We start from the raw sequence: 27,305 nt of genomic DNA, 5'->3' as shown, positions 1-27,305 counted from the left end.
ATATACAGATTCTAACACTGAACTAATGCTGGTTTTTGTGTGCACCGTAACATAATGTGTGGAAAACAGAAGACACATGGAAAATCACACATATATTGGAATTTGTATCCTTGTGGAGTCATTTCTTCGTCCTGTGTAGCTTCAAAATGCTCCTATTTTAACCAGAATTAATTTCCTGGGCTGATATTCGGACTTAATATCCCTTACATAAAATACTTCGATTTGCGACTGATCAACACAACTTGGAAATTCCTAGTTTTTGAGTGAAATCCATATATCTATTTCGTGATAACCTTGTGGAGACGTAGTCACCTATAGAAATTGCACTGTGGAGACGTATTCAATCTTTTGTTCCCTATTATACCCATGTCTCCACAGGGTACCGTGTAACAGATTATCAGTGTCCTCTGCAAATAAACCTGGGCGAGTGTACATGTGTGTAAAACCTACACTTGTTGTTCTGCATTGCACAAGTGGGTACACCTTTTGAACTGTTTCAATTTGTAAGGCCAAGTTCTCCCGTGTTTAAGTATATGTGACCTGTACTACAACATGAGCATGAAGTCAGACTTTTCAAGAACCGAGATATTTTCATTTCTGGATTCTGCTGAACACGAGCTTTTTAACAGTATACGACGCGTGCAGGTAATGATTTCAGTAACAGAAATATAGACCCCCAACTGAACTGAAGTCGTAATAGTAATCTTTGAGAAAATGGCATTTGAAACGCCGCTGTTGTATTACAGTCAACTGATAACACGGGATGACAAGAGGTTTTGAAGATGTTTGATGGAACAAAGACAATGAGGAAAGGCAGAACAAGACTTACAGATTGAGGGTCACTTGAAAACAAAACAAAATACCAACCCCTTGAAATTTCGGCTTTGTCCTACTGTACTGCAAAGTTTCCGACTATGGTGACAGGTCACATATGTTTCCTGCAGGAACTGGAGATCAGCAAAATATAGGAATATTCCACCGAATCATTTGGAAGTAATCAAAAGTTACATTGCTGGTTTTCAAATACTATTGTCTGGTTTTGATAACTGTTTGGCTCATTCTACTTCAAGCACCACTGTTATTGTTTATGAAAAGTTCATTTAACTGTATTTCTAACTTTAATAAACGACAGACCCAAGTTCAAACCAACAGGCTTTTTTCTGCAGCACACTGTAAAACTCATTATAAACACATGCAAATCCTGTCTCCTTTCTTAATACATTGAATACACAATTAAAAAAAAAAAAACCTTTGTCAACCCCCAAAAAATGCAACGGTTTTCCCCCAAAAAATCAGCATTTTCCATGGAAAAAAAAAACATATTTTTTTTCCCCTTCAGAAATCAAGCACAATCAAGAGTTTTGGACCCTGAATTTAAAACCAGAACTGCACTGCACTGCAGTACGTGCTCTACATAACCCCCGAGGACCGACACACAAAGGGAGAACAGATCCTTTCAGTCCTCAGACCTTTTGTTCATAATGGTCCTCTGTAGTAGGTTCGTGTGCTTAGTCTATGGGAGAGTGTTATATTACAGGGACAAAGGGAAACACAAAGCATTGTCCTTGGGAGTATAGTAAAACAAGAGTGTCTGCACTGGTGTGTGTTTGTTACCAACAAGCCCAGAGATCACACTGACAATGAAAAAGGTGAAAAAGCATGAAAAGGAGTCTTAGGGTTAACAAACGGGTTTCCCGCAGAAATCTTAAAATGAAATTCCATGACTTTTCCATGCTTTTTCCAGAACAAACGAATGCTTTCCATGACTGACTCCCACATTGGTTTGGCATCTTAGGAGCCTAATACACTTTCCAGTCATCACACCGAGGCAAGGGATGCCACTCCCTTTCAGCCTTCCAGTTTGACACAAGACCACTGAGCACCACAAAAGCATCACAAATGGTGCATTGAACATGCAACAAGTATAGAGTATACATACGAATTAAGGAGGTACATGTAGTACAGTAAACTGGCATGCAAACTGGAAGACTGCCACAGCCAAACATATGAATTGTGCAGGATAATTTGTTCGGAATATCATTTTTTCATAACTCCTTGTAATATAACATTTTACAACTCTTTGATGACTTGCCATGAAAGCTTTAAATTACAAGATTTTTCAGGATTTTTTCCCCATGACAGTGTGGAAACTCTGAAAAAAAAAGGACATCTGGGATATTGTGGACACAATATCCTGGTTTTGGTACATTTTGGTCAATAAAAGTAAGAGTTCACCTGAACCAAACAGCGCCCTCATTATTGAACCCACCATGCCTCATAGAGGCTCTTGTCCAAGCTCCAAATTTTTCCAAAACTTAAAGGTATAGTCCATCATTTGTAATTTGTGCATTTTGTTTGTTTGAAGCAACAAACGTGCTCAAAATCTAAAGAAGGGTGCTGAACAACTAACCTGATGAAGTTTCAGCTCATTTTTTGCTGTATATTTCGAGAAAAACAGCATTTATGTTTTGAATTGGGCCTGAATTCAGCGTCAGAGACACGTTCCTGCTGACCCGATTGCAGCTACGCCATGTCGCGCACCGATCCGACGAATTATAGCAACCGCGCGCACGTGTGCGTCGTGCCAACGCTTGCGCACGCACGCTTCGCCAAATAAAAAAAACCCCGGAAATTTCCAACGATAATTTCTTCAAAATGACAGCTTGCCAGAAAGAGTAATTTCACAGGGAGTTTAGTCCCCTTACTATCTTTCAACCAAGTATGTTTTTCAGCAATAATTACACCAGTTACTTTTTGGATAGCTGCAAATGATGGACTGTAGCTTTAAAACAGCATGTTTCAGTGCTTATGCTTGAAGCATCTGACAAAGCCTGTTATAGTAGTGCAAAGTGTTAGCATCATCAGGTGGTGAGCATGTACATGTATAGTGAGACACACCTTTACACCAATGAAGCGCGTGCATTTGATCTGTCCTTAATTCAAATCTGTCACATTTTACCAATAACAAGTTTTAAATAAATTTTCGGTCTCTGCTGTGCTTAACCTTTTTTATATGGATATGGCACAGGCTCTTTTTATAGAGATAAAGCTACAATTCCCAATCTGACATACACAAATATGCAAAGCAGCTTGGTATTGTTATTGCAAACAGTCATTTCATTCAAAGTTTTCCTTAAAAAAAAAAAAATCACAAATTCACCTTGAAGACAATGATTCTTTCGGCGGTAAAATGGAGACAGTCTTTGGCACAAAAGGGGTTGATTTGTTGTATAAGGACTCATGTGCAGTTTAAAAATGAAAAAAGAAAATAAAAAGGAGTGGCTTCTACGTGCTGTCTGTCGCCTTCTTTTCGGAAGATTGCTTCTGACTCGCTAGGGCTGCTGCTGCTGCCGCTGTAGAAAGAAAAGCAAAAATCAAGGAAATGAATCAACAGGGAAACGAAGAATGTAGTGTCTGGTTCGCTCCAGTATGAAAAGTACACAGACAATAGGAATGGAGAGTCAAGATCATGTTCAATATTAAGTATTAGGGGGGATCGGGATTGTTGGACACCACATTACACTAGGGGGCGCTGTTCATGATACACACATGAACATCTTATGTATACTTAATTGCCTTAACCTTATTTCAAAACGGGGCATTTATAATAATAATATTAACAATAAAAACTTATACAGCGCTGGTATATAGGAAACCCTATTCACTGCGCTGGGGTCTGAGACAATGAATGATAAGCTTGAATGAAGAGGTAAGTTTTGAGCCAAGATTTGAAAGAGTCAGTGTCAGCTTTTGTAACAGTTTCTCTGGGTTTTTTAAAGTGCTATTGAATACAATGTGGTGGTTGGGAAGTTCGAACAATACCTCAACATCCGCCATGTTTGTTTCTTATCACTCAACAAGGATTTGACCACAACCCTGCTTGACAAACGGACCCTGTGCAAAACCACATCCTCAAATGACACAAACTACTGACATAAATTGACACTTTTTTTACGAATACGAATGCACATCATTGGGCATTTGGTAGCACACACTTGCCACTCTCAAATCCAAAGCAGAGCCTCTACGTCACTCTTCATTCCTTGAGTAAGCTAACACCATTTCCAGCTTCTGCACCGACTCCCAAACATAAATGAGGAGTTTTAGTGTCTGCCCTCACCTTCTCTTTCTTTTCGCCGGAACTTTTTCCTGCGTCGGTCGATGGTGGCTACCTCCTGCTTGAGCTGCATGTAGATCTTGCGCAGGTCATTCAACTGCCTCTGGATCAGCTCTATCCTCTCCTCGGGATCGTTGATGTGGCTAACGTCTGGACAGAAACATTGAAGATCAAGGAATGAGGATGAAATAATAGCTGAAGGATCACCAAATGAAGGATCACCGAATGAAGAACAGATTAAAAAAATTAATCAATTCAAAGGGAGGTGATCTTGGGATTTTTAGGCAAGCTCTACAAGATCAAGAGTACCGGTACGTGTTCATCTTTTCAAACCGTGGACGAAAGATAGCAGAGAACAAAAGAGAACAATATCGTCCACGATTCCCAGCATACGTCCGCGATTGGGGTTGTGTACAAAACCTATGGGAGTCTTCCTAAAAAAAAAGAGTACAAACAAAAGAGGGACAATAGGACGTCCACAATCGACGTGAACACACGTTTGTGTGCATGGATTGTGGCAAGAGTGAGATAAAATAGGAACTGAAATTGCTAATGACATACACAACTGTTAAGAAATCCTTGATATCGGCAAACTATTAGCCAATTACATACATACATACCTATTAGAAAATTCCACTTGCGTTGTATGGGTGGTCCTTCTATCCTGCTGGTGCTTGGACTGTTGCTAATCTTTGGAAGTGTTTCCGTCATCCTTTTCTCTGCTTCTCGTCTCTCTGTCCGATGTGCGGCATGGCTGTGCTTGGTGTCTGACTGGGTTTCATCTGTGTCACTGCTGCTGTTGCGAGGCTGATCCCTGGCGGACGATCGGCGGCGTTCGGCGACCGCAGCCGAGATGGAGGACTGACGCCTGCTCCGCTTGCGCGACCGCTTGTGCGTGCTCTCCGACTCCGAGGTGTTCCGTTTTCGCCTCTTGGGGGATGGCGTGTCCATCGGTTCGATCTTGACGTTTCTCACATCGGCGGTTACAGCGGGGCCATGCCCTGCACCCATGTCGGCACTGCTACTAGAGGAACTAGCATCGTGGTGAGGGGAATGCCGTCGCGCTGCTTGGCTGGACTCCCCAAGACTTGCCACCTCTATCATGGCATCGCTGTCTGATTTGCTACTGACGTGCTCATCATCTGCTTCGTGGTGGGAGCCCTTGGCCATGTCATGGCCTGCCGGCGATGAAGGTGCAGCAGGGGAATTCTCCGGTGACGTCGGTGGGGTCGACAGCAGAAATTTGCCCTTGCTACTAGGCTCGGAGGGGGCTGGGAAACTCTCCGCCTTCTCAGAGTCCACAGTTTTATCCTTGGAACTTGATTCTTGTTTGGTGTCTGGTTTGCTAGACTCAGCTTTCTTACTGTGCTTCTGGTCAGACTCTTTCTTCTTCTTTTCCTGGGGCTCTGTAACAACGTCATCCTTCTCTCCGTCGTCTTTTAATTTAGCCTTGCTCTCAACGCTTTTCCCTCTTCCACGCTTTCTTCCTTTTTTCTTCTTACCCTCGTTTTCAACCTGTGCCAACATCTTCTCAACCAACTCTTGCTCCTTCTTTTCTTTCTCCCGCTCCTTCTTTTCTTTCTCTTGCTCCTCTTTTTCCTTTTCCCTGGCAACCTCAGCTTTCGCTTGTGACAACTTCTTCGCAGACTCCTTCTTGCCCTTGGTCTCTTTCTTGGCATCACCTGAGCTCTGGCGGGACTGCTCTTTTTTGGCTTTGCTCTCCTTCTTGGACCTGCTCTTGCCTTCCTTCTTGGCATCTTTCTTCTCCTTCTTCTCTTTCTTCTTGGTGCTCTCCTCAGGCTGGACTGGAGGTTCTTCTTGAGGACTCAGCTCTGGTGGACTCTCATTTGATGAAACCTTTGCCTCTTCTGACTCCATCTCCTCGTCTTCTTTTGCCAGCTCCTCTTTCTTTCCTTCCTGATCTTTTTCCTCCGAGGCATCTTTGACATCATCGGCATCTTTTGGCACCTCTGTTGTATCTTCCTTGACGACTTTCTCCACTTCTCCTTCTTTCTCCTCCTTGGCCGCCTTCAGATCCACGTTGTCTTCCTTGAGCTTCTCTAGGATGAGTTCTGGCTGGGATTCTGTCTTTCCCAAGTCCTGCTGGACCTTCTCTTCCTCATCCACAGTCTCCTGATTGTCCTTGCTTTCCGGCGGCTGAGATTCACTATCCTGAGAGCTGCTTTCTTCCACTTCATCACTCTCACTGTCAGACCCTGTGTGGATAAAGATAAAACATAAATGGATGTCCGACAAATAAGCTCATTGTAAATTGTCAACAAGCATAGGCAAATCCCAATCGGTAGCCCATTCATTTCAACCAGGGTGTGTGCATGCTGGACCCAATTTCGTGGCTCTGCTTACCGTTAGCGAAGAATACCTGCTTACTGTAACAGAAAATTCCGTGCTTACAGTATGCGTATTTCACGGATAAGCTAAGAATTTTGGCTTATGTGCATGTGTACATCCAGTAACAAACTGTGCTTACCGGGTTAGCACAGAATTTTTCGGCTAGCGTGGTTAGCATAGAATGATAGTAAGCACGGAGCGTGGTTAGCATAGAATGGTGATAGTAAGTGCGGAATTCCGTGGTTAGAAGAGCCATGAAACTGGGCCCAGTTCCTGACCGGCCAATACAATTCCTGCCTGGTGCACACAATTAGATGGCGCATGTAGAACTTGATCGATTTGTTTCAAATATTCAAATATGTAATCGAATCAAATTTGAATAATCAAACACTGAATTATTTGGCAATAAACAGCCCTGTGGCAACGACAAACAGTGACTAGAATTCACCACAATGCACAATATTGAAGGACAGATTCCTGCAGCTTTTAGACACCATAATATATCATAACTGTGGCAATAATCGTCAGGGACCGAAAAAAGGGGGAAAAAAAAAAAGCAAGAAATCTATCAAGACTTATTGGAATACTTACACTCCTTCTCACTTCTGGAGACACTCTCTGAGTATCCAGAACTTCTCCTTGGCCTTGGTTTGGCTGCAAGACAAGACAAGAAATTGTTCAATTCTATCTCGATCGTAAAAAAAGGTTCTCATCCAATGTAACTTCCGTCTCTCAATGAGAAGTAACCTTCTGAAACCCATTTTCAAACAGAGTTAGGCAACATAGAGTTATTCCCAAGATTTGCGTTAATTTTGACAGTTGAAACAATCCGGAGTGACTACACTGGCTATTATAAGCTTGTTTACTTGGCTGCTGCAGTTGTATAAAATGAATGTAGGGTCTATTAACAGGAGAATGAAGTCATAAAGTTTGCTTGTTTGAAACCAAAATCTAGTTGGGTGGACTACAATCGCTCTGGAATTCTTACTTTATTGAATACTACCACCTAAAGGATTTGCAAGACATAAGACCTTACAAACCAGTACAATCTTAAGGCCAATTTACACAGACGCAACAGTGTCTGACGACAGTGGTGAGCGTTATAAATAAGCACAAAGTGAATGAATGATAAGACGCACGACTAAGTCGCGCAAATGTAAACACACTCATTGATGGGTCAGCATTTATGAAAACGCACGACACCGTCGTGCGACAAAGTCGCGTATGCGTAAATTGGCCTTTGCACTGCATAGTCCAGTAGATAGATTTATTCTTCTGCTAAATGTGTTCCAACTGAATTCAACTTGATTTTTTTTTTTGCCAACAGCTTTTAGTATTTAAGCTTATGGGTCATTCTTTAAATGTTGGGTCCAAAGTGTGACATTTCTTCAGTCCTTGTTACCTTGGCACTTTGTAATTTGTCATTCAAGTATCATTACAAGTGACTTCAAACAATTTTTTATTTGTTTGTTAGGTAGATTTCTATCCGTATTCACTCTTGGAGGATAACTACATTAACCCTAACTCCTGGCATGATTTACTAGGAACAACCCCCCGTACCTGGCACATTCCGACACCATATGGGAAACTGCACCACATATTTCTGACTTTGATTCTGGAGGTGTGCCAACCCAATGTCAAAGACTGTCAGTTTAGGGGTACTGTACCCATCCAGACAGATTCCAACAAAACATGACGTTGGGGTTTGATGGGTTGAGTTCTGTTAGGGTTAAGGAATGCACAAGAATGCAAAATCATAGATGTCCGACGTAACAGGGACAGGAAAAAAAAGCCGACCCCCAATTCATAGAAGAACCCTTACACACTTTAACTTTGGCCAGAGCTTGAAAAGCTACTTTGTACAAGAAAAACATATATTTACCTGGAAGACCAGAAGCAAATGGGGAATCTGACAAGCTTTTCCTGTCTGATCTCCTGCTGGCACGAGTTGGATAGGACCTGCTGAGAACCGGGGACTTGCTGGTATTGCCTTCCTGGGGAGGGGTTGACCTTCCCGGGGTGGTGGCGCTGGTGGGTGGGGTAGTGCTACCAGAAGAGCTGGTCGCTGGTGTGGATGTGGGTGTCTTGGATACCGAAGGCCGGCCTCTCTTCCCTGAACTCTTGGCCTGGTGTTTATCCTTCTCGGGTTTCTCTTCCGATGCCTTCTTCAGCTCTTTCTCCTTTTCCCGTTCCTTTTCCATCTTTTTCCGCTTGGCTTCCTGTTCCGCCTTTTCCCGCTCTTCCCTCTCCTTCTGCTCCTTTTCCTCTTTGTCCTTCAGCTCCTTTTCCTTCTTTTCCCGTTCCTTCTTCTCCTTCTCCTTGCGCTCCTTCTCCTTCTGCTCCTTTTCCTGGGCCTTCTCCAGCTCCCGTTTGGCCTTTTCCCGTTCCCGCCGCTCGTTTTCCCGTTCTTCCTTCTCCTTCCGTTCCCTCTCCGCTTCCAGCTCTTTCTCCTTCCGTTCCTTCTCCCGGTCTTTCTGCTGCCTCTCCCGTTTCTTCTCTGCCCAGCCCAGGATGCGGTCAGCCGTGATGACCTCGTCAAAGCGGACGTTCCATCCCATGTAATGAATGGTGTAGACCACACGTCCACCCTCAACTTCATAATCAACAATCTGTACATAACACGAAAAAGACATTATTTTTCATTGACTTCAACATATCTAAACCTCAATCATGTTAGACATATGAAATATATTTCACGGTTCAATGATTATAGCAGAACAAACTTCACAAGTTAATTAAATTCACATCATTAAAAAAAGAAAGAAAAGTGGCTTGAATCTAGTACACTGACCCTAGGGGCAGACAGATGATGTTTTCTGACACAGCGATGTACATGTTCTACAAATGTGATGCACTTCGATGTTAGAGTTGTGAGTATTGAGTAGCTGGTTGTTTCTGGTTTTTTTTTTTTTTTTCAAGCATATTCGCCCCAAGGCTAAATACCACACAAGGTGGCTACAAGAGAAATAAAAAGAAGAGTAGGTACTCAGGAAAACTGAAGGTAGAAATAAACATTCCTCTTGGAACAGGACAGATCATAGGCTGGAGGGAAACAAGCACCAGGCAAGGAATTCCCACGAGATGCAGCGCGTGGGAAAAACCTATTGGAATATCCTTTTGTTCTACATCCAGGCACAGCAACAGTTTAGGATGAGAACAGGTGGAAAGCCAAGTTTCTCTTTCAAACACTTTGATTGGAGGAACCAGGTTGGACAGATTAGTGGAGTAATGACTATGAAAATATCTTTAAAGACAGAACGATGAGATGAGCTTATCCAATATGAAGATGTTTGTACCTTTGCCTCGTAGATCTTCTGTGTCCTGCCTCGGCCGTACTGCACTTTGATCTTCTCACCGATCTCAAAGTCAGCCTGGATAGAAGGGTCGTGGTCTGGCCTGAAAATAGACGGCAATGTTGAAAGGATAAAGGTAATTTAGACTGGCTTTTTGCACATACAAAATAAAATTTGTACTGCGTACTTTGTGCCATACGCAATCCACTGGGCTCTCAAAAGTAGTCAAAAAGCGCCCTCTTTTTCTTGTGCACGTAGCCCATAGGACTGACAATGTTAAAGAAATGCTATTGTCTCAGTTCATTTGAGGCTGGAATTGTGATGCGACTTTTGATTTGTGATTGACTTGATTTTGAATTCAAAGTATGTTTATTAGTTATTGGCTTTTATGACTTATCTACTTGTGCTGTGACCTAACTAACGCATCTGCTGGTAACCTACTTTTGTTCCGGCGCATCGTTTCCCGAGTCCTCGTCCTCCTCTTTATCGTCGGCTTTCCCGCCCGGTCCTTCCAATGTCCGTGGATCCCGTCGTCTCTTGGCATCTTTCTCCTTCTCTTTGAGTCGTTTCTGCTTCTGTTGCTCCGCCTCCTTGTCGTCCTTCTTGTCTTTCTTTCCTACTTTCTCGCGGCTTTCCTTCTCCTTCTTGTCCTTCTCCTGTTTGGCCTTTTCCCTCTTTTCCTCCTCGGCGGCTTTTTCCTTTTTCTCTTTCTCCAGCTTGCTGTCCCGCTCCCGTTTGTCCTTGAGTTTTTTCTCCTCCTCTTTGCGCTCTTTCTCTCTGGCTTTGCTCTCCTTCTTGTCCGGCGTCTCCTTCTCTGACTTGGCCTCAGACTTCTTATTGCCCTGAAAATTCAAAGAAAAAACATGGTTGTTTATATCGACTTGTGATGTCAAATGTGATGACACACATTGTAGAAACTTACTAGCAAGGGTTTAGTAACTTAAAAACCTTTACTAACTATAATTTACTCATTCTCCCTGCTAGAGGTCTTACTTTCTTCTTGGATCTTGGTGAGGTTATTGCCGGCTCATCTTCACTCTCTGACTCTTCTTGTGTCTTCTTTGGCGGGGGAGGCGTCTTCTCTATCTTGGTCAGGACAGGCAGGGTGGGCATGGGCCAGTGCTCGCCGTACGAGGACCGACGTCGCGTCCTGGGTAAGCTGATGCCTGGACCCAGCTTGCGATTGTAATCCTCAAAAGCATACAGGTACCTGTTGAGGATTGAACAAAATACGTAAACATCTTTAAAATGGACTTCGTGCACAAGTACCCCCTCAATGGTTACATAGAGAGAGTTGGGGGAGACCACTGGAACGTACATGTTCAAACGCATCAGAGATGCCACAGGGTCTGCTTGAAAAAAAACGGAACTGGGTCTGCTTGAAAAAAAACCGGAACGGCTACTTGAAAAAAACGGAACTTTTGTGTGTGTGAAAAAGCCACTCCGTGTCCGACACAAAGTCCCCGTTGTCATCTTTATCTTGTAGCCAAGCCAAATTCTGTTTATTTTTTAATTTTGCTTCTATGGCCTTTAAAGCTGTCGGTTCATTCAATCACTTTGACTTTTTCCATATTCCTATTATTTATTCTGCCCACCCGAATTTCCAACGTAATATTCGACACGAAACATGCACGATTCCACAACACTGCTGTCGGTGTACATGTATATGATCCTTGCACTATACGCGATGCGCTCAACGAAAACATGGTTGGTACCCGCATTTTTTGTATTCACATATATCACTGCGATCGGAAACCACCGATAGCTGAAATGATAGACTTGATTTCCAGGCTGAATGCTACGTGTGCTTAGCACATAACACGCCCGCACGCGGTGAAGCACGCGCGAGGCGCCGTTGTATACTGCGTGCAAGTACGTTGGCCGCTTGTATCGCATGCAGGCTCGGCAACAACATACACAAAGACTGTTTTTAAGACTACTTCAACGAACAACGTTGTGCCATGCGTGCGCCTAAATGTACTATTAAATCGAGGTAAAAATCAACACATTTCCACAGTTTTTCTTCTCTTTTTCTGGTTAATTTGTGACATTTTTTTAAAAACCGGAATTCCGGTTAAAACCGGAAAAGTGGCATCTTGACGCATACCTGTCGCATCTGACGTTCACAAGAAGATGCAACTGGTTTGCGTACACTCAGAATACAATAAGAAGTGCTAGCTTCGCGCCGTATGCCCGCAGTTTTAAACACTATGTTAAGACCGGTTGGAGTCTGAGCAATGATAATGACCCGAGCCGAAGGAATTTTATCAGCGTCCAGACTCCAAACTGGTCTTAAACATAGTGTTTAATACCAGCCAAGCACATGTTTATTCCCATTCATAAATACCTTTTCGGTAAAAAAAATATCAAAACTGTTCAGTCGGTCCAAAAGGCAAAACAAGTCCCCCCAAAAAAATGTCCAAGGATTTCACTTCATGTTTTCTGAAACACCCCTCTAGCTATAATATGGTACGGCCCTTTCGCCAGTAGTTGTAAACAACTCCTTATATGGAGATTGGCACGCGTTGCGCGCAGAACACAGCTGTGCCGGGGTAGTGTGAATTTAGGACTATGACATACTGACTCACTGGTAGTATTGCGCATGCCTACGTGAGGATTGTGAAAGTTAAACCAATATAATGGTACAGGCACCGAATTTCATAGGATTCCAAATTTCATGCGACATTGGAAAAGTGTCAGTCTTTATCAACCATATAAAAACTGGGCATGTGATGCGCTCTTGACCAATAGGAATGGGTAAACTGTCTTAGGTATTCATGAATAGTTGATAGATCTATAAGATTTGAAAAGTAAATTTTTCAGGTTTATTCACCGAGCTCTTTAAAGGGAATATACATCATTTGCTTTTACTGTAATTTTCAGAAATGGATGGAATTGGGGGGTTGGAAATATATAGCAAATATAGTTACACTGACTTTTTTGAGGTTTTGGGTTCGAAAATGCTATAAAAACCCAAGAAAAACAATCATTTTCCTGTAGTCTGGTTCCCTGACTCCATATAAGAAGAAACAGAGCAGTTTACATACATTGGGGAATTGTAAGGTCAGGGAACCAGTCTAGCTGGCTCGTACCCGTTCATAGGTTTGTAATCGATTGCAAACAAGTGCGATGGTCAATTGGGGCCAGTATTTGAAAAAAAAAGCCATTTTTTTTCCAAACGCTGATCGGCCGATCAGCGTTGGAAATTGATACAAAAATACCACTTTTCTTGAAAATGACAGTATACCAGGTGCCATGATTTTACAGGATGCTTTACACTGTCATTCACTAACAGTCCAGCAAGGTATTTCAAAATGATTTGGTAGTTTTATTTTTTGATGTTTTCAAATGTTGTATTTTCCCTTTAACAAAAATAGAAATGTCTGCTGTGTAAGTCCATGATGCTGGAATTGCTCTACAAGCTAAATTCCTAGTGGAACGCAGAGAGTATCTTTGACTCACTTGTTGTAAGCAGCTTTGATGTTGTAAGGCTGTGAGGTGGTGACGGCAGGAATACCCATCTTGGTAGCGATGTGACGCCATTTCTGCTTGTCCGTCACCTTGCGGCAACCGCCGAAGTCTTGGACCAGCTTGTAGAGCTTGTAGAGGTTCAGGTCACGGAAGCCTAAAACCGGCGGCTTGTTGATAGGTGTGCCTGTAATTTATGACATGGTTTGTCAAAACCAAATGCTTCTGAGCCAAGCTCAAGTGGAGATACAATCCCAAAACAGGGGAAAGATTTTCCTTTTTTCTTTTTTGAATCTAATTTTTTCGAAAATTTGTGATCCTAAATATATTTGGAATATTGTGAAAAAAATCCGGACAATAATTTTGCTTCTAAACATAAACTTTTGATAATTTCTAGAGGTGTATCAGTTCAATAGATAATCCAATACGTTGTCAGGCAATTTCTCTGTTTTCACCTTTGTGACATCACAAATTTTAAATGGGCATTGTTTGCCAACGAAAGTCTTTTTTTCCAAAATTTAACTGTAACTGAACAAGGGGGGATCGATATTTACACACACAAAAAAAACACTGTTTTTTTTTCGACCAGCTTCCCAGAAGAGTGGGTTTGACAGAACACGTTACATATTATCATTAATTCTTCAAGCAAATGATTTTTTTTTGTGAATTTGGTTCCCACCTGGTGGGTCTTTTTGATAAATAAGGCCAAAAAAAAAAAAGTCTCCAGTTTCTGGTATGGAGCTTGCCCCGAAAGTGGTGCAGCGATGCGGCTTTTTTTTCTTTCTTTTTTTTTCTTCAAATGTCCGCTGATGGCTGGTGCCAAAATTAGTGCAAAATATATGGGAGTCCAGAGAGGCCACTTAAAGCTTATACTCAATCGTAACCCCATCTAAAAACATGTTAAAATTGTGCAGCAGCAGGATTCCAGTCAAACCAGTGAGTTTGGCAGTTTTGAGACATCATCTTACATTGAAAAAAAAAAATTTCATTTTGCCGACGCGCATGGCTACGGCGACGCGCGCACATACCAGAAACCGGAGACTTTTTTTTGTGGCCTTATATCCAAATGATCAAATTCTAACCAGTAATTGAATTTCCACATTCTCAGACTAATGTCCAGTTTCTCGGGTTTATATTCTAGCTTATATTCTAGTTTAACAGTTAAGCATTCTTGTCGGACTCAGACAAAATAGACTCGACCAGTTCTACTTACTTCTCTCCTCCATGAACTTGTGAAGCGATGCCAACCAAGCATCTTTCTCTTCATCATATTCATCATCGTCGGAGTCGTCCTCACTGACCTCCTCCTCCTCATCTCCGCCCCCCTTGTCTCCATCGTTCTTCCCCTTCCCCTTCGCTCCACCGGCCCCACGATTCCTCTTCAGCATGTCTGGGTCCCAGTTGCCAGGCAGCTGGCCCGTTTCCACAAAGTGGACAGCTTTTTCCACGGCTGTCAATGGCAAATAAGACAAAAAGCAAATCAGTCAGTTGTCGTTAGGAAATGAGCTTGATACACAAGAGGCACATTACTAGAGCCCAGTAATACCCACCGAGCCCAGTAATACCCACTGAGCCCAGTAATACCCACTGAGCCAGTAATACCCACTGAGCCCAGTAATACCTACTGAGCCCAGTAATACCCACTGAGCCCAGTAATACCCACTGAGCCCAGTACTACCCACTGAGCCCAGTAATGCCCACTGGAATGAGTTAAGATATTATTAAGATTCGAGTCAGTGCTAACTTTGACTGATACGGACTAGTTGTCACTGTATTGCTTATCATAAGTGACAATTAACAGTGCTCCATTTACAGTTCTATTTCACTAAACCGCATCAAAGGTTCATCTTTTATAAGCAAATCTGCAGTTTTATTACAATTTTTGTTTCCAAATTGTCAATTAGTGCAATAAATCAAACATTTTTTTACAACAGGCACCGATTTTATAAAATTAAGCCAAAGGTCAACACTAGGGAAGATTTGTCTGACCTGTTTTCAAAGTGGCTAAGTCTCCTTTGTAGTTGTGATCTTTGGAGGCAAACGCTCGACGATTCTGCTTGTCAACACTGTAACTGTACGACAAAAATGCACACAAACAATGCAATAATATCAAGTTTAATTTTTCAATCACCTGGAAAGAAGAAGTACATGTTCTGATAAATTTGCCGCAATGGTTCACATTGTGTAGAAACAGTCAAAAGTTCTGCATCAGCATCATGCGCATACCTCTATTGTGAGTATCTGTGGTTATGAGAAGAATAAACTGGGTCTTCTCACAGACATGTACGTTCACACAAATCCCGCCACACACCTTTCTGATTTTACAAGATCACCGGTACTTTTTTTTTCACCGTTGCAGAGAACGCAATGTTACCCGCACACATGCTCGATTCCATTTTAGAATCGGTCACATGATGATCAGTCACATGATGACCAGTCACATGATGATCAGTCACATGATGATCAGTTGCATGATGACCAGTTGCATGATGACCAGTCGCATGATGACCAGTCGCATGATGACCAGTTACATGATGACAAAATGGCAGCCATCAAATTTTAATCATGGGATTTCCTTCGTGAATCTGATTGGTTAACATAAATATCGCGTCCGTTGAAATTGGAGTGCTGCCCGCACACCTTTCTGGTGAAATCAGATCCAGTGAAATTGGATGCAAAAAATCAAACATGTTTGATTTCGTCTGGTCGCCCAGTGTTCGGTCAAATTGGTCCGATATTTCAGCGCACACTTCTCCGATCTGTACGTCTGATGGCCTGATGATCCGGTAAAATCAAAAAAGGTGACCAGCGGGCTTTAGAGACCTAATAAATGCAACCGCAAAAGTTTGCCAAATTATAAATGCCCTAAGATTAGGCAAAGGCAATGCATCATCTTCACGAAGCATTAATACTAACCCTTTTCTCTGCAGGGTCTAATTCAGGCTGTACAGTGACTTAAAGCTTGAGGGACGATTCCAAATGATGAAAGGATTAAGTTTGATATAATAAAGAGGTCACTTACTATCGATTGTCCTTGAACGATCTGGCAACGACATGATCCTTGGATTTGGGCTGGGTGTCTTTAGCAGTTGTTGGGTCGATAACCTGGAGAAAAAAAATACCACCACAATCAAAGTTGCATTTTTAAAGTGTAATGGCAATGGCTGCAAAACAATAATTTTACAGAAAACTGTTTTGGTATCCATGAGAACTCCAGCCTCCAGCCCGTGATGGATTTCGGGTAATGCAGGCTGTAGCGTGGACTTGCCCGTATTCAAAGATTAACCTAGCCCGACTGCGTCTGGCCGTACAGTACTATCGCAAGCTCTGTAGTACGGCCAGACGCCCGATGCTTCCACAGAGACTGAATTTTTTGGGCCGCCGATGTAGCGATTTTGCTACATCTTTCGATCGCGATTATCTGTTCATCCAGGACACAAATTTCCAAAGTTAAGGTTCGTAGTTGTAGAGCAACTCATACCTTTTCGAAAAAACGTTCTTTGGTCTCAATATTTTCATCCATCTGGCCACAAGACGAATTTCAGTCATCAGATTCCACAAATATCGTCCCCCATGCGATTTCAAAATGGCGGCCGCGCTGTAATGTATGAATTATGCGAGCGCGCTTTTGGGCAAGATAATGAATATGCATCATAGTTTATGACGTTTGTCGGACACTCAGCGCGGCTGGCCATACAAACACGAGGTCATGAACTAAATAATGCATATTCATTATCTTGCCCAAGCGCGCTCGCATAATGCATTCATTACAGCGCGGCCGCCATTTTGAAATCGCATGGGGGATCGCATGGGGGACGATATTTGTGGAATCTGATGACTGAAATTCGTCTTGTGGCCAGATGAATGAAAATATTGAGACCAAAGAACGTTTTTTCGAAAAGGTATGAGTTGCTCTACGACTACGAGCCTTAACTTTGGAAATTTGTGTCCTGGATGAACAGATAATCGCGATCGAAAGATGTAGCAAAATCGCTACATCGGCGGCCCAAAAAATTCAGTCTCTGTGGAAGCATCGGGCGTCTGGCCGTACTACAGAGCTTGCGCTAGTACTGTACGGCCAGACGCAGTCGGGCTAAGATTAACCATACCAGGGCAGGGAACCAGGCATTCTTGCGCTTGTCGTTGGTTTCCACGACGATGACCTTGCCAATGCTGTCATCCCGGTCGTCCTTCTTGGTCACCTTGGATGATGGCTCCATGTCACTGTCTTCATCATCGTCATCATCATCAGCACTGTACAGCCAAAAAGAAAAAAAACAAAGAAATATTGCAACTTGAATGTGAGTATTAGAAACATTTGCAAAACCAACTGATCAAAAGAAGGGTAAGTGTACTGTTAACATTTTTATTCAAGAAGGGTGGACACTATCTAGCTGTGTGCATGGGTAGTACGGGAGCCGGGTACCCTATTGAAGTAAAACACATGTACCCGAGTACCCGTAAAACAAACCAACACCAAAATTCAAATCCCGGAAGTTGTCTGAAGGGTTTTATAGCTTTACGGTGTAAACTGCAACTTTTGCGAGCATCATCTATCACACATAAACGTGATAGCTGTTTTGGTTTTCCATGTAGTCTGGTTTTCATTTTGAAAATTCCCCACAAATGGCATTCAAAATGTTTCTTTTCCATTGTCTGAGAAGTTACTAAGTAATTTGTAGAGCTGGTTACGGGTACTCGATCCCATAATCTGGAACCGGTTCCTGACTTCAGTGGTCCGGTACTTGGGTACCTGGTTCTGATGCACACTCCTAAAGCCCCTGTCACACCTTTGCGTTTCCTAATTCCTTATGAGTTCCTTATCAAAAATTTTCAATACGCAGCCGTACGCTCAAGTAACGTCGAAATGTTTTTATCACTTTGACTTATGTGCGACGCACATCTAGCGTACAAGTAACGAATTCAGCGCATCCATTGCGTATGAGATGCGTATGAGTTCCGTATGCAGTGCACAACATTTTTTTCGGGCTGCGAATAGGTCAGTATGCAGTGCGCATGCCGAGCGTATTCCGGACGCACCCGACTTATGCCAACCGCATGCTTGACGCACTTCTGAGCGTATTCCCGCTGCATTTCCGCCGCTCGCCGTCCAGCGTGCGTTGCATCTGCGCTGCAAGTACGCTATGTATACGTCCAATACAGGCGGCTCATATGCAGACGGGGTGCGTCACGAACACATAGCGTACTCGTATGCACTCGACCGATGCGAACTCGACCGATGCGGGACCGATGCGCTGCGTATTTAAAACTTATGACCTGCGTAACAGCGTACGCAGCGTAGTTTTGTGCATGCCCAAAACTATCCTGCATACTGGGCCGTACCATGCGTATATCTGCGTACATAAAACCTACACAAAACGATAGAGATGCATATGAGGTGCGTATTGTGCGTACGACTGGGTATGAAAAAAATGTCAATGCGCAACTCATAAGGAATTAGTATACGCTGAAGTGTGACAGGGCCCTAACACTATCTACATGTATAACAGTATTCAGCCAATTTGGATGGCAGTTTAAATTCTTTTCAATACAAAGGATAAGTTGGTTTTTCTGCCAAATTTATTTACGCAACTCAGGTACTCAAGTGCTTCATTTTATATCTGAAATTTCAAAACTTTTGAAAAATATTTGAGCACAATGAACTCTGGTATTACCTTCACCATTTAGTTCTTAATGTGAAAAAGTGACATTTGATTGATCACAAAAACCTGATGTATGGAGGCAAAAAACTGTCTTTAACGGAGTGTTTTACGTCAAGCATGTCAAGCAGTTAATTCAAAAATTAATGCAAACAAATTCTAAAGTATTGAAACATTTCAATCTCCGTGCAAAAAAAAAAAAAAAAATTTAAAATAACAAATACAGTGCAAAATCTAGTATTAAAGGGAAATACAACATTTGCAAACATCAAAAAATAAAACTACCAAATCATTTTGAAATACCTTGCTGGACTGTTAGTGAATGACAGTGTTAAAGCATCCTGTAAAATCGTGGCACCTGGTATACTGTCATTTTCAAGAAAAGTGGTATTTTTGTATCAATTTCCAACGCTGATCGGCCGATCAGCGTTGGAAAAAACTGGCTTTTTTTTCAAATACTGGCCCCAATTGACCATTGCACTTGTTTGCAATCGATTACAAACCTATGAACGGGTACGAGCCAGCTAGACTGGTTCCCTGACCTTACAATTCCCCAATGTATGTAAACTGCTCTGTTTCTTCTTATATGGAGTCAGGGAACCAGACTACAGGAAAATGATTGTTTTTCTTGGTTTTTATAGCATTTTTGAACCCAAAACCTCAAAAAAGTCAGTGTAACTATATTTGCTATATATTTCCAACCCCCCAATTCCATCCATTTCTGAAAATTACAGTAAAAGCAAATGATGTACATTCCCTTTAAGCTTTTTTAATTGAAAAATTGTTTTAGTTTTTCTATACTTTTTTTTTAGGAAAGTGTTGATTATGCCTTTAAATATCTGTTTGTATTCTTTACTGAACTTACTGAGAGCGAGTGCTGAGCCGTCGTTTTTTCTTACTATGGCTTTCACGCATGACAGGTGTGCCAAAGTTTTCAGGGTCAGTCAGTGGCAAGTGGTCCAAGGTCTGTAAGAAGAAAAGGACAATGATGAAAAAACTTTATAAAAAAAATTATGATTTATATTACAATTTCATATGCTTGATATGCACAAGTATCTCTAAAAAGATTCATTTCTGCCTAGACTCAAAGTTTTAGAAGTGATGAAGACATTCGGTCAATCGTTTTCCTTGCTTTTTTTCTTTTCCTTTGATTAGTCCCTCCGTTTTTCAGTTGCACTGTTTTGACTTTTCACTTGTTTCTAGGAACCTTTTGAATCTTGCCAAACATGACAAATGAATCAACAAGCACACACTGTTAGTGTACTAAATCCCTCAAATGCCAAACACTGGTGTGCATCTAATATGCTGAAATACAATAGTCCAGATGCAACAGTAATGGTGAAATATGCAGACGAAATACTTTAAAACATTTGAGTAATTAGATTTACAATGTAAGTGCCAAAAAGGAAGCACACATGTACTGTAATCATGCATTCATAAATACCTCAGACAGTTTAGCTATTCCTATTGGTCGAGAGCCCGTCACGTGGCCGGTATTAAACGGATGATAAAGACATGGCTAGGATGATAAAGACATGGCTAGCTGGTCTTAAACACTTTTCCAGTGTCACAATAAAATGTGGACTCCTACAAATCCAGTGCCTCTTACTGTTTCATTGGTTGAACGTTCACAATCCTCACGTAGGCATGCGCAACACTTCAAGCGAGTCAGAATTTTATAGTTCTAAATTCAAAACGCAACGCCCCAGGTGCGTTCTGCGTGACATCGCGCAGAACATGTTACGCGCGCGTCAATCTCCATAAAAGGGTTGTTTACATCTTACTCGCCAGCTGAACACTCCATTATTTTGCTAGAGGGATGTTTCAAAAAGCATGAAGTGAACTTGTTGAACAAAATCGGGATTTTTTGAACGAATTATTTGAAATTTTTGTACGGATAAGGTATTTATGAATGGGAATAAATATGTGCTCGGTCGGTATTTATCACTCGTTTAATACCGCTTAGAGTCTGGGTGCTGATAATTACCCTCGCCTCCGGCTCGGGTAATTATCAGCACCCAGACTCTAAGCGGTATTAAACGAGTGATAAAAACCTCCGGAGCACACATTTATTCCCTTAATAAAACATTTGGATTCAAAGGCTAAATCCTTTCTCTATAAAAGGGACACCTGTTTTTATTTTTTTTACATTTATTTTTTGACAGTATTGCCTCTGGCATTATGCTCGATGTTTTTTTATCATTGAATGTTAAATTTTACGTAAAGCTTGAAATATTCAGTTGGTTTCAAATATTTTTGATGCCAGTCATGTACAGCACACATAATAGCTGTCCTGTGTTTAAATATGTATTTGACACACACTGTGTACAACATACATGACGAACTGTACATTTTTCAACTACAGTATGTTACAAACTAGAAAGAAATACTTCATGTCATCCATTGCCACAGAAACAGAGTTTGAAAAAAATAATAAATGCAAGAACTGTTCTCTTTAGCCTACCTCACTTTCGTTGAAGTGTCGTTCTCCTTGCAGACACAGAGATGTTCTCCTCAATGTCTTCTCATCGCCGTCATCAAAAACTGTAAGGACAGGCATCAATTACACTTACATGTATTTTTGTGAACCTAACTGGACAGAAGTGTTTTCTTTTAAACTTATCAACTGTGCATACAGGAGTATTAAGAAAAATTCATAAATACCTAAAACAGTTTACACATTCCTATTGGTCGACAGCCCGTCACGTGGCCGGTCTTAAACGGATGATAAAGACATGGCTAGCTGGTCTTAAACACTTTTCCGGTGTCACAATAAAATGTGGACTCCTAAAAATCCAGTGCCTCTTATCGTTTCATTGGTTGAATGTTCACTATCCTCACGTAGGCATGCGCAATACTACCACGGAGTCAGAATTTTATAGTTCTAAATTCAAAACGCAACGCGCCAGTTGCGTTCTGCGTGACATCGCGCAGAACATGATACGCATGCGTCAATCTCCATAAAAGGGTTGTTTACATCTTACTCGCCAGCTGAACACTCCATTATTTTGCAAGAGGGATGTTTCAAAAAGCATAAAGTGAATTTGTTGAACAAAATCGGGATGTTTTGAACGAATTATATGAATTTTTTTTTACCGAAAAGGTATTTATGAATGAGAATAAATATGTGCTCCGGAGGTTTTTATCACTCTGTTTAAGACCACTTAGAGTCTGGGTGCTGATAATTACCCTCGCCTCCGGCTCGGGTAATTATCAGCACCCAGACTCTAAGTGGTCTTAAACAGAGTGATAAAAACCTCCGGAGCACACATTTATTCCCTTAGTAAAAAGGCCGGCACAACCAAGGTTGCCTTGGACTAAGCATAGCTTTCAAGGCAGAATTCATCAAAAGTGTGTCAACTTGCAATTTCATCCATGTCGCATATATACAAAATACATGTAAATAGCCCAAACTTAATACAAGTTAGTTTCTCAGGCACTTTGCAGCACAAGAGTCGGATGTGTATGGCATTGCTCGTAAATGCGTGCCCTCTAACATGGCAAGTATGAGCACAGAGTAGCAGCGTCTCAGTTGGTCTTGCCTACCTGGAACTACCGGTATATAGTGGGGACCTTCAAGTTGGGATAGTCCCAACTTAACTTTGGACCGATGGTATAGTTAAGGCGTAACATAACTACTTCGATGGAGGTGCAGATTCTTAAATCAAGTGTGCCTTTTTGCCATGTTGCTAACTTCATGCATTGCAGTTGTAATCCCCAGTTAACCCTAACTCCCTAGCATGATTTGCTAGGAACCATACCCATCCTGGCAAATTCCAACACCATATGGGAAACTGTGCACACATATTTCTGACTTAGTTTCTGGAGGTGTGCCAACCCAATGTAAAGACTGTCAGTTTAGGGGTACTGTACCCATCCTGACAGATTCCAACAAAACATGCTGTTGGGGTTTGATGGGTTGAGTTCTGTTAGGGTTAAACTGTGTGATCAAAATACTACATTGTACATGTACATCTGGTAACATTAACCCTAACAGTCCTGAATCTGTCAATGTTAATATGATTTTCCACACACTCTAGGGAGTTCAGGTTAAATATTTTAATATTCCAGCAAATATAGTATTTGAAATACTCAAACTAACAGACCTAAGGCTGGACAGCTCAAGTTGGTACAGTAGCCATTCAGTATTTCAGAGGTTGCTGGGTGAAATCCAGCTCCAGTCAATTTTTTCTGTTAATGGAGAAAAAAAAATGTCATATTGGACGCACTTACCCACTGTGTATGTACTGGCATCAGTCAGCTTCATGATGACACCTTTCGTCCAGGCATCTGTCTCGGGGTGCTTAGCCTCCACTGTCGCTCCCACCTGACAATGCAAAACAGGGCCATCGTTTATAAATATCAGAAGAAAAAAACAAATTATTTGTCTGTAAATGACAATATAATACACGCTGGATGTACAAATGTAGAAGATAGGAAATTAGGAAAGTGTGTTCTAGAAAATTGATGTATTTAGTTTATGGATTATGCATACAAACTGTTTCATTACCAAAATGTTTGTTTATTTTCTAATTCTTATTAGCCCAGAATAGTCACTGGGAAGTCACATATGATCCTTCAAAAATAAATAATTTGTCGCACTTCAATTTGTTTCATTCCTAGACTGTGATCACATGATTGTCTCACAAGGCATTGCACACCCACCTTAAGGTTTCCCTTAACGCAATCATCTGGAACCACTCCATTTGGGGCATCAGTAAAGTTGATCTGAAACATAAAAGCAAATTAGGGTATGCTTGTAAGATTAAGTATACTACAGCTGCCGACTACTATGAAAAAAAGACTTGATACCTTGGAGACTGCCATAGTTTAGCCAGAGGTTTCTCCAGAGTTTTCTGTCCTTTGAACACTCACTCTGGACACTCTTTTCCAGACAGAACTTCTGTTTTACTTCACATTTCAACAATTTACAAACAAAATAATAAATGCTGGTTTTATTTAATTCATGGTTATGTAATAAACAGGTTTTACACCAGAACAAAAATTTCCAAAAATCAAACAAAGGGCTTGCCGTTTTTCTGCTTACTTAAGAGGGAAATGTTGTCCTAATGGTGTGTAAGGGACAAAAAATGCACCATTGGGTTTACTGCAAAGTGTTTAATTTCAGAGGATTAAGAAACTACATGTACCAGCAAATTCCTCAGATAATTAGGGAAGTAAAAACATTAGCTATCATGTGAGCTAGAATACATCAAAGGTGACCTTGCTTTTGTTTTTTAGGTCAGCAATTATTTTTTCCATACTCTGCTTCGTGCTTCAGAAATCTGCTTAGTGCCTCATTAGACCTTTTTTTTACAGATAGACCAAAGGTATGTAATGGAAGTTTATGCTGCACTGTATGCCTGGACAATTTGCCGACAAACTGGGGATTGTGTGCAGTGCAAACTGTCCTGCAATGAAGCATAGCAGACACACCAATCCAGGCAAACTATCAATTCTATTAGGAAGAACCTCTTGCTAGCATTGTGCTCGTCCGAAAATTTGGGATCCTCAATACTGTGTATGAGAGTCCCAAAACTTAAGATAGTAAAAACATGCAACACAAGAAAATAGACTGGCACCTGAAATAGACTGGCACCTGAAACACCCCTTTAGTACTGCATCAATCAACTGTGTCAAAGAAGCATCTGGTACCCAGTCTCTGTTTCTATGCATTTCCATAGTCATGCCATCCGACTACTGAAGGGTCAATCTTCTCCAACAGTTGGACATGTACCAGTCTAGTTTTAGGCTTCAAATTGAAATCACTTGGCTTTACTCTCAGGTGGAAAATGTCAAATAAAGTCTCCTTAAAAAATTGAATTGAGACTTCAAATTTGGCTGGTGAAATAATGAGGACCTTGTCTTTGCCTCATGAAAATTTTGGTTAAAAGAGTGAGTACATGTAGTTGTAGAGTGAGAAAATGGCCTGATTTTGTTTTGCATATTTTTCAGCACGCAAGGTCCCAGTCTGGCATTGCGTTAGCTATTGTTCAGATAATCCATCCTGGGGCAGTTTCTTTGAACAATAGCGTGCACAATTGCTCCTCCATTGAAGGGGGCCTCGTGAGTGTACAGCGATCATCACATGCTGGATTTATCTCTACCTTCACTGCTCATTGACCCGTACTGACAACAGACAAACATGTACACTCACCTTGCACTTGACAAACTTCTTGATGATTTTCACTTTGGCCTCACAGAAAGCACCTCTGTACTTGGCGCTAACATCGGTGCCTACTGAAAGGAAAGCTGGTTCCTCCCCGCCAGCCTGAGAAGAAAAAAAGATATTTAAATTTTTAGAAAACAAACACTGGGGTTGTTTTCTAGGTTGAGTCTCAAAAAATATCTGGAATAATATGAAAAACAAAAATTCATTATTTTAATTGGGAATTTCAACTTTCTTAAAATATAAAAATGCATTATATTGTTTGGTTTCTGATGATCATTTTCTAAAAATATCCTTTCGATTCATTTAGTAATTTTTTATCAAATTAACTCATGTATGTAAGTCAATTATCGCGTCTGAGTTTTTCCAGTTTTTAGGTAGCACGGCGGTTTACATACATGTATATTTTTCGTTCCTTTGTTTTTCTTTTCATTTAGTCATCAGTAAAGTATGTATGTATTAATTTTGAGATGCATTATATGATTCATAATCAAGCGAGCACTAATGATAATTTCTAGAAAGTAACAACTTTAAGGCTTTGCCAAACTTATTTTTAGCCCAATAATTACCAATAAGTGTGGATGCAGAAAGAAGTACAGTACAATTGTACAATTAAAGATTCACCTTTTTCCCCTTTTTATCCACAACATAAATAATCTTTATGAGCTGCTGGCCCTACACAAGGCCTATAGTCTTTGGCAGTGGATATTTGACCATAAACCAGTATCGATTGTTTTCAGTATTTTACCGGTACGGCCCTATAAACAGGGCTGTAAATGGCTCTCTTTTAACATTGATCTTATTGCACCAGTAATAAGACCAATGTCAAGAGACCCATTTACAGCCCTGTTTGTAGGGCTAGGCACTGAACATGGGCAGTGACTGTTTTTGGGACTTAAAAATGTTTGCCGTGACAAATCTTCGTCTGGTTCCGAGGTAACATTATCATTTGTGACTTTGTGTTAAAGAGATGGGAATCAGACCTATTACAATTTCGGACTTTATTTCCCTGTAAAAAAAAAATCCTCCGGAGCCACGAATCAGAAAAAGAAGATAAAATACTCTGCAATTTAGTATGATACTATTTGCCTTCAAGCAATGACTACAGCGTCTGCAATGAAACACAAAACAACAACAACAGGTTTAAAGTCACAGTTCTCTAATGTAGGATTCAATTCAACACAATAAAAGAAGACAATTTATATTTTTTGGGATGCAAGAAAGAGAGTTTAAAAAACATCAGTCACGCTGGGAGTTAAAATGGAACGGCGTTCCCTTATAAAAATAGGAACCGGGCCTGTAGATACACGATCACCTAAATAAACACTTCGATATTCTTTCTATAGGTCTTAGTTTCTGGAAAACCTGGGGAAAAAAAAACATTTTGGAAAGCTGGTGAAAACTAAATTGGGTAACAAAATAAGTATTTCTTTATATCAATATTATCATTCATGATGATGTATCAGTAGGATTGGTCACTTTAGACAAAGATTCACAAAGCTAGTACCACTGTGACTGTGCCATCAAGAAATTCATTTTCCCTTGTTCTCACAACAAGCTGAATCATTATCATAAACAAAAGAATTAAAACATGAGGTTGTCGTATCGAACTTAGATGAGGGGTGGCAGCAATACACACCATTCTTTCACAGCAGTTTACATGAATAATACACTCCAGAAATAGTCATCAAATTACTCAAGTTCAACTGAATGGCTTTTCTTTTTCATAGACAGTTCATACGCCATGATATTGCCCATCCTGCACTGAGAGACAGATGATTTCTGATTTGAGATGAACTAATTTTTATGCTAAGAAAACTACTTTACCATGTTTTGATTTTCTCGGACTTCTGATCCCAGTTACAGACACGAAATTTCACTTCACCGACTTATTTGATCAGTCCAATAATTAAGAAATTACGGCGTAGAAACAGGAAACATTTTGGATACAAGTCCCATCATGAATATACAGCTGGTACAGTTTGGCGTATAAAACGTACGTACGCAAATCGCGTGTAAATTGTACATCATGTCACAACAACATTATCATGGGGGGTCCCTTTCTTTCATTGGCTGTGAATCACGTGGGGTCTAACGTTTGAGGTCATACTTAGTCGGGTGACAAGTCATTGATACAGTTAATTTTTATTGGAATGATAGGGGTGTCAGACATTGCAAAAGGTAAATCCCCGTGGCTGGTACCCGGTGAACGCCAGCTAAATTATAGTCTGGCACCTTTTGCCGCGTTT

At 41.1% G+C, this 27,305-nt stretch overlaps 1 protein-coding gene across 1 annotated transcript; it reads right to left on the bottom strand.

Annotated features, from left to right (window-relative positions):
• Window positions 1-3,011: 3,011 nt before the first annotated feature.
• On the bottom strand, window positions 3,012-27,093 carry LOC119740911 (AT-rich interactive domain-containing protein 4A-like). Its single transcript, XM_038216390.1, has 19 exons — window positions 26,884-27,093; window positions 25,045-25,158; window positions 23,553-23,615; window positions 23,121-23,214; window positions 21,352-21,431; window positions 19,753-19,853; window positions 17,337-17,481; window positions 16,250-16,332; window positions 15,217-15,299; window positions 14,441-14,677; window positions 13,222-13,414; window positions 10,753-10,969; window positions 10,201-10,601; window positions 9,763-9,862; window positions 8,349-9,075; window positions 7,058-7,120; window positions 4,738-6,333; window positions 4,121-4,267; window positions 3,012-3,353 (listed from the first exon to the last, which is right to left on the bottom strand). The coding sequence occupies exons 1-19, from the start codon at window positions 26,884-26,886 to the stop codon at window positions 3,286-3,288; spliced, it is 4,515 nt and encodes a 1,504-aa protein (XP_038072318.1). The 5' UTR covers window positions 26,887-27,093; the 3' UTR covers window positions 3,012-3,285.
• Window positions 27,094-27,305: the final 212 nt, after the last annotated feature.

Source organism: Patiria miniata, unplaced genomic scaffold (genome assembly GCF_015706575.1).
Source record: "Patiria miniata isolate m_02_andy unplaced genomic scaffold, ASM1570657v1 HiC_scaffold_5, whole genome shotgun sequence".
Lineage (NCBI taxonomy): Eukaryota > Metazoa > Echinodermata > Asteroidea > Valvatida > Asterinidae > Patiria > Patiria miniata.
The sequence above is the reverse complement of the archived record's forward strand: the minus strand, read 5'-3'. Positions and strand labels throughout refer to the sequence as shown.

What these genes read in the sequence shown, in the direction of transcription:
- LOC119740911 (XM_038216390.1), bottom strand. An exon ending in AACGATGCGCCGGAACAAAA is followed by an intron (nt 9,863 to 10,200) that starts GTAGGTTACCAG and finishes GTCTATTTTCAG; the next exon opens with GCCAGACCACGACCCTTCTA. An exon ending in ATTTGCTTCTGGTCTTCCAG is followed by an intron (nt 7,121 to 8,348) that starts GTAAATATATGT and finishes CTTGTCTTGCAG; the next exon opens with CCAAACCAAGGCCAAGGAGA.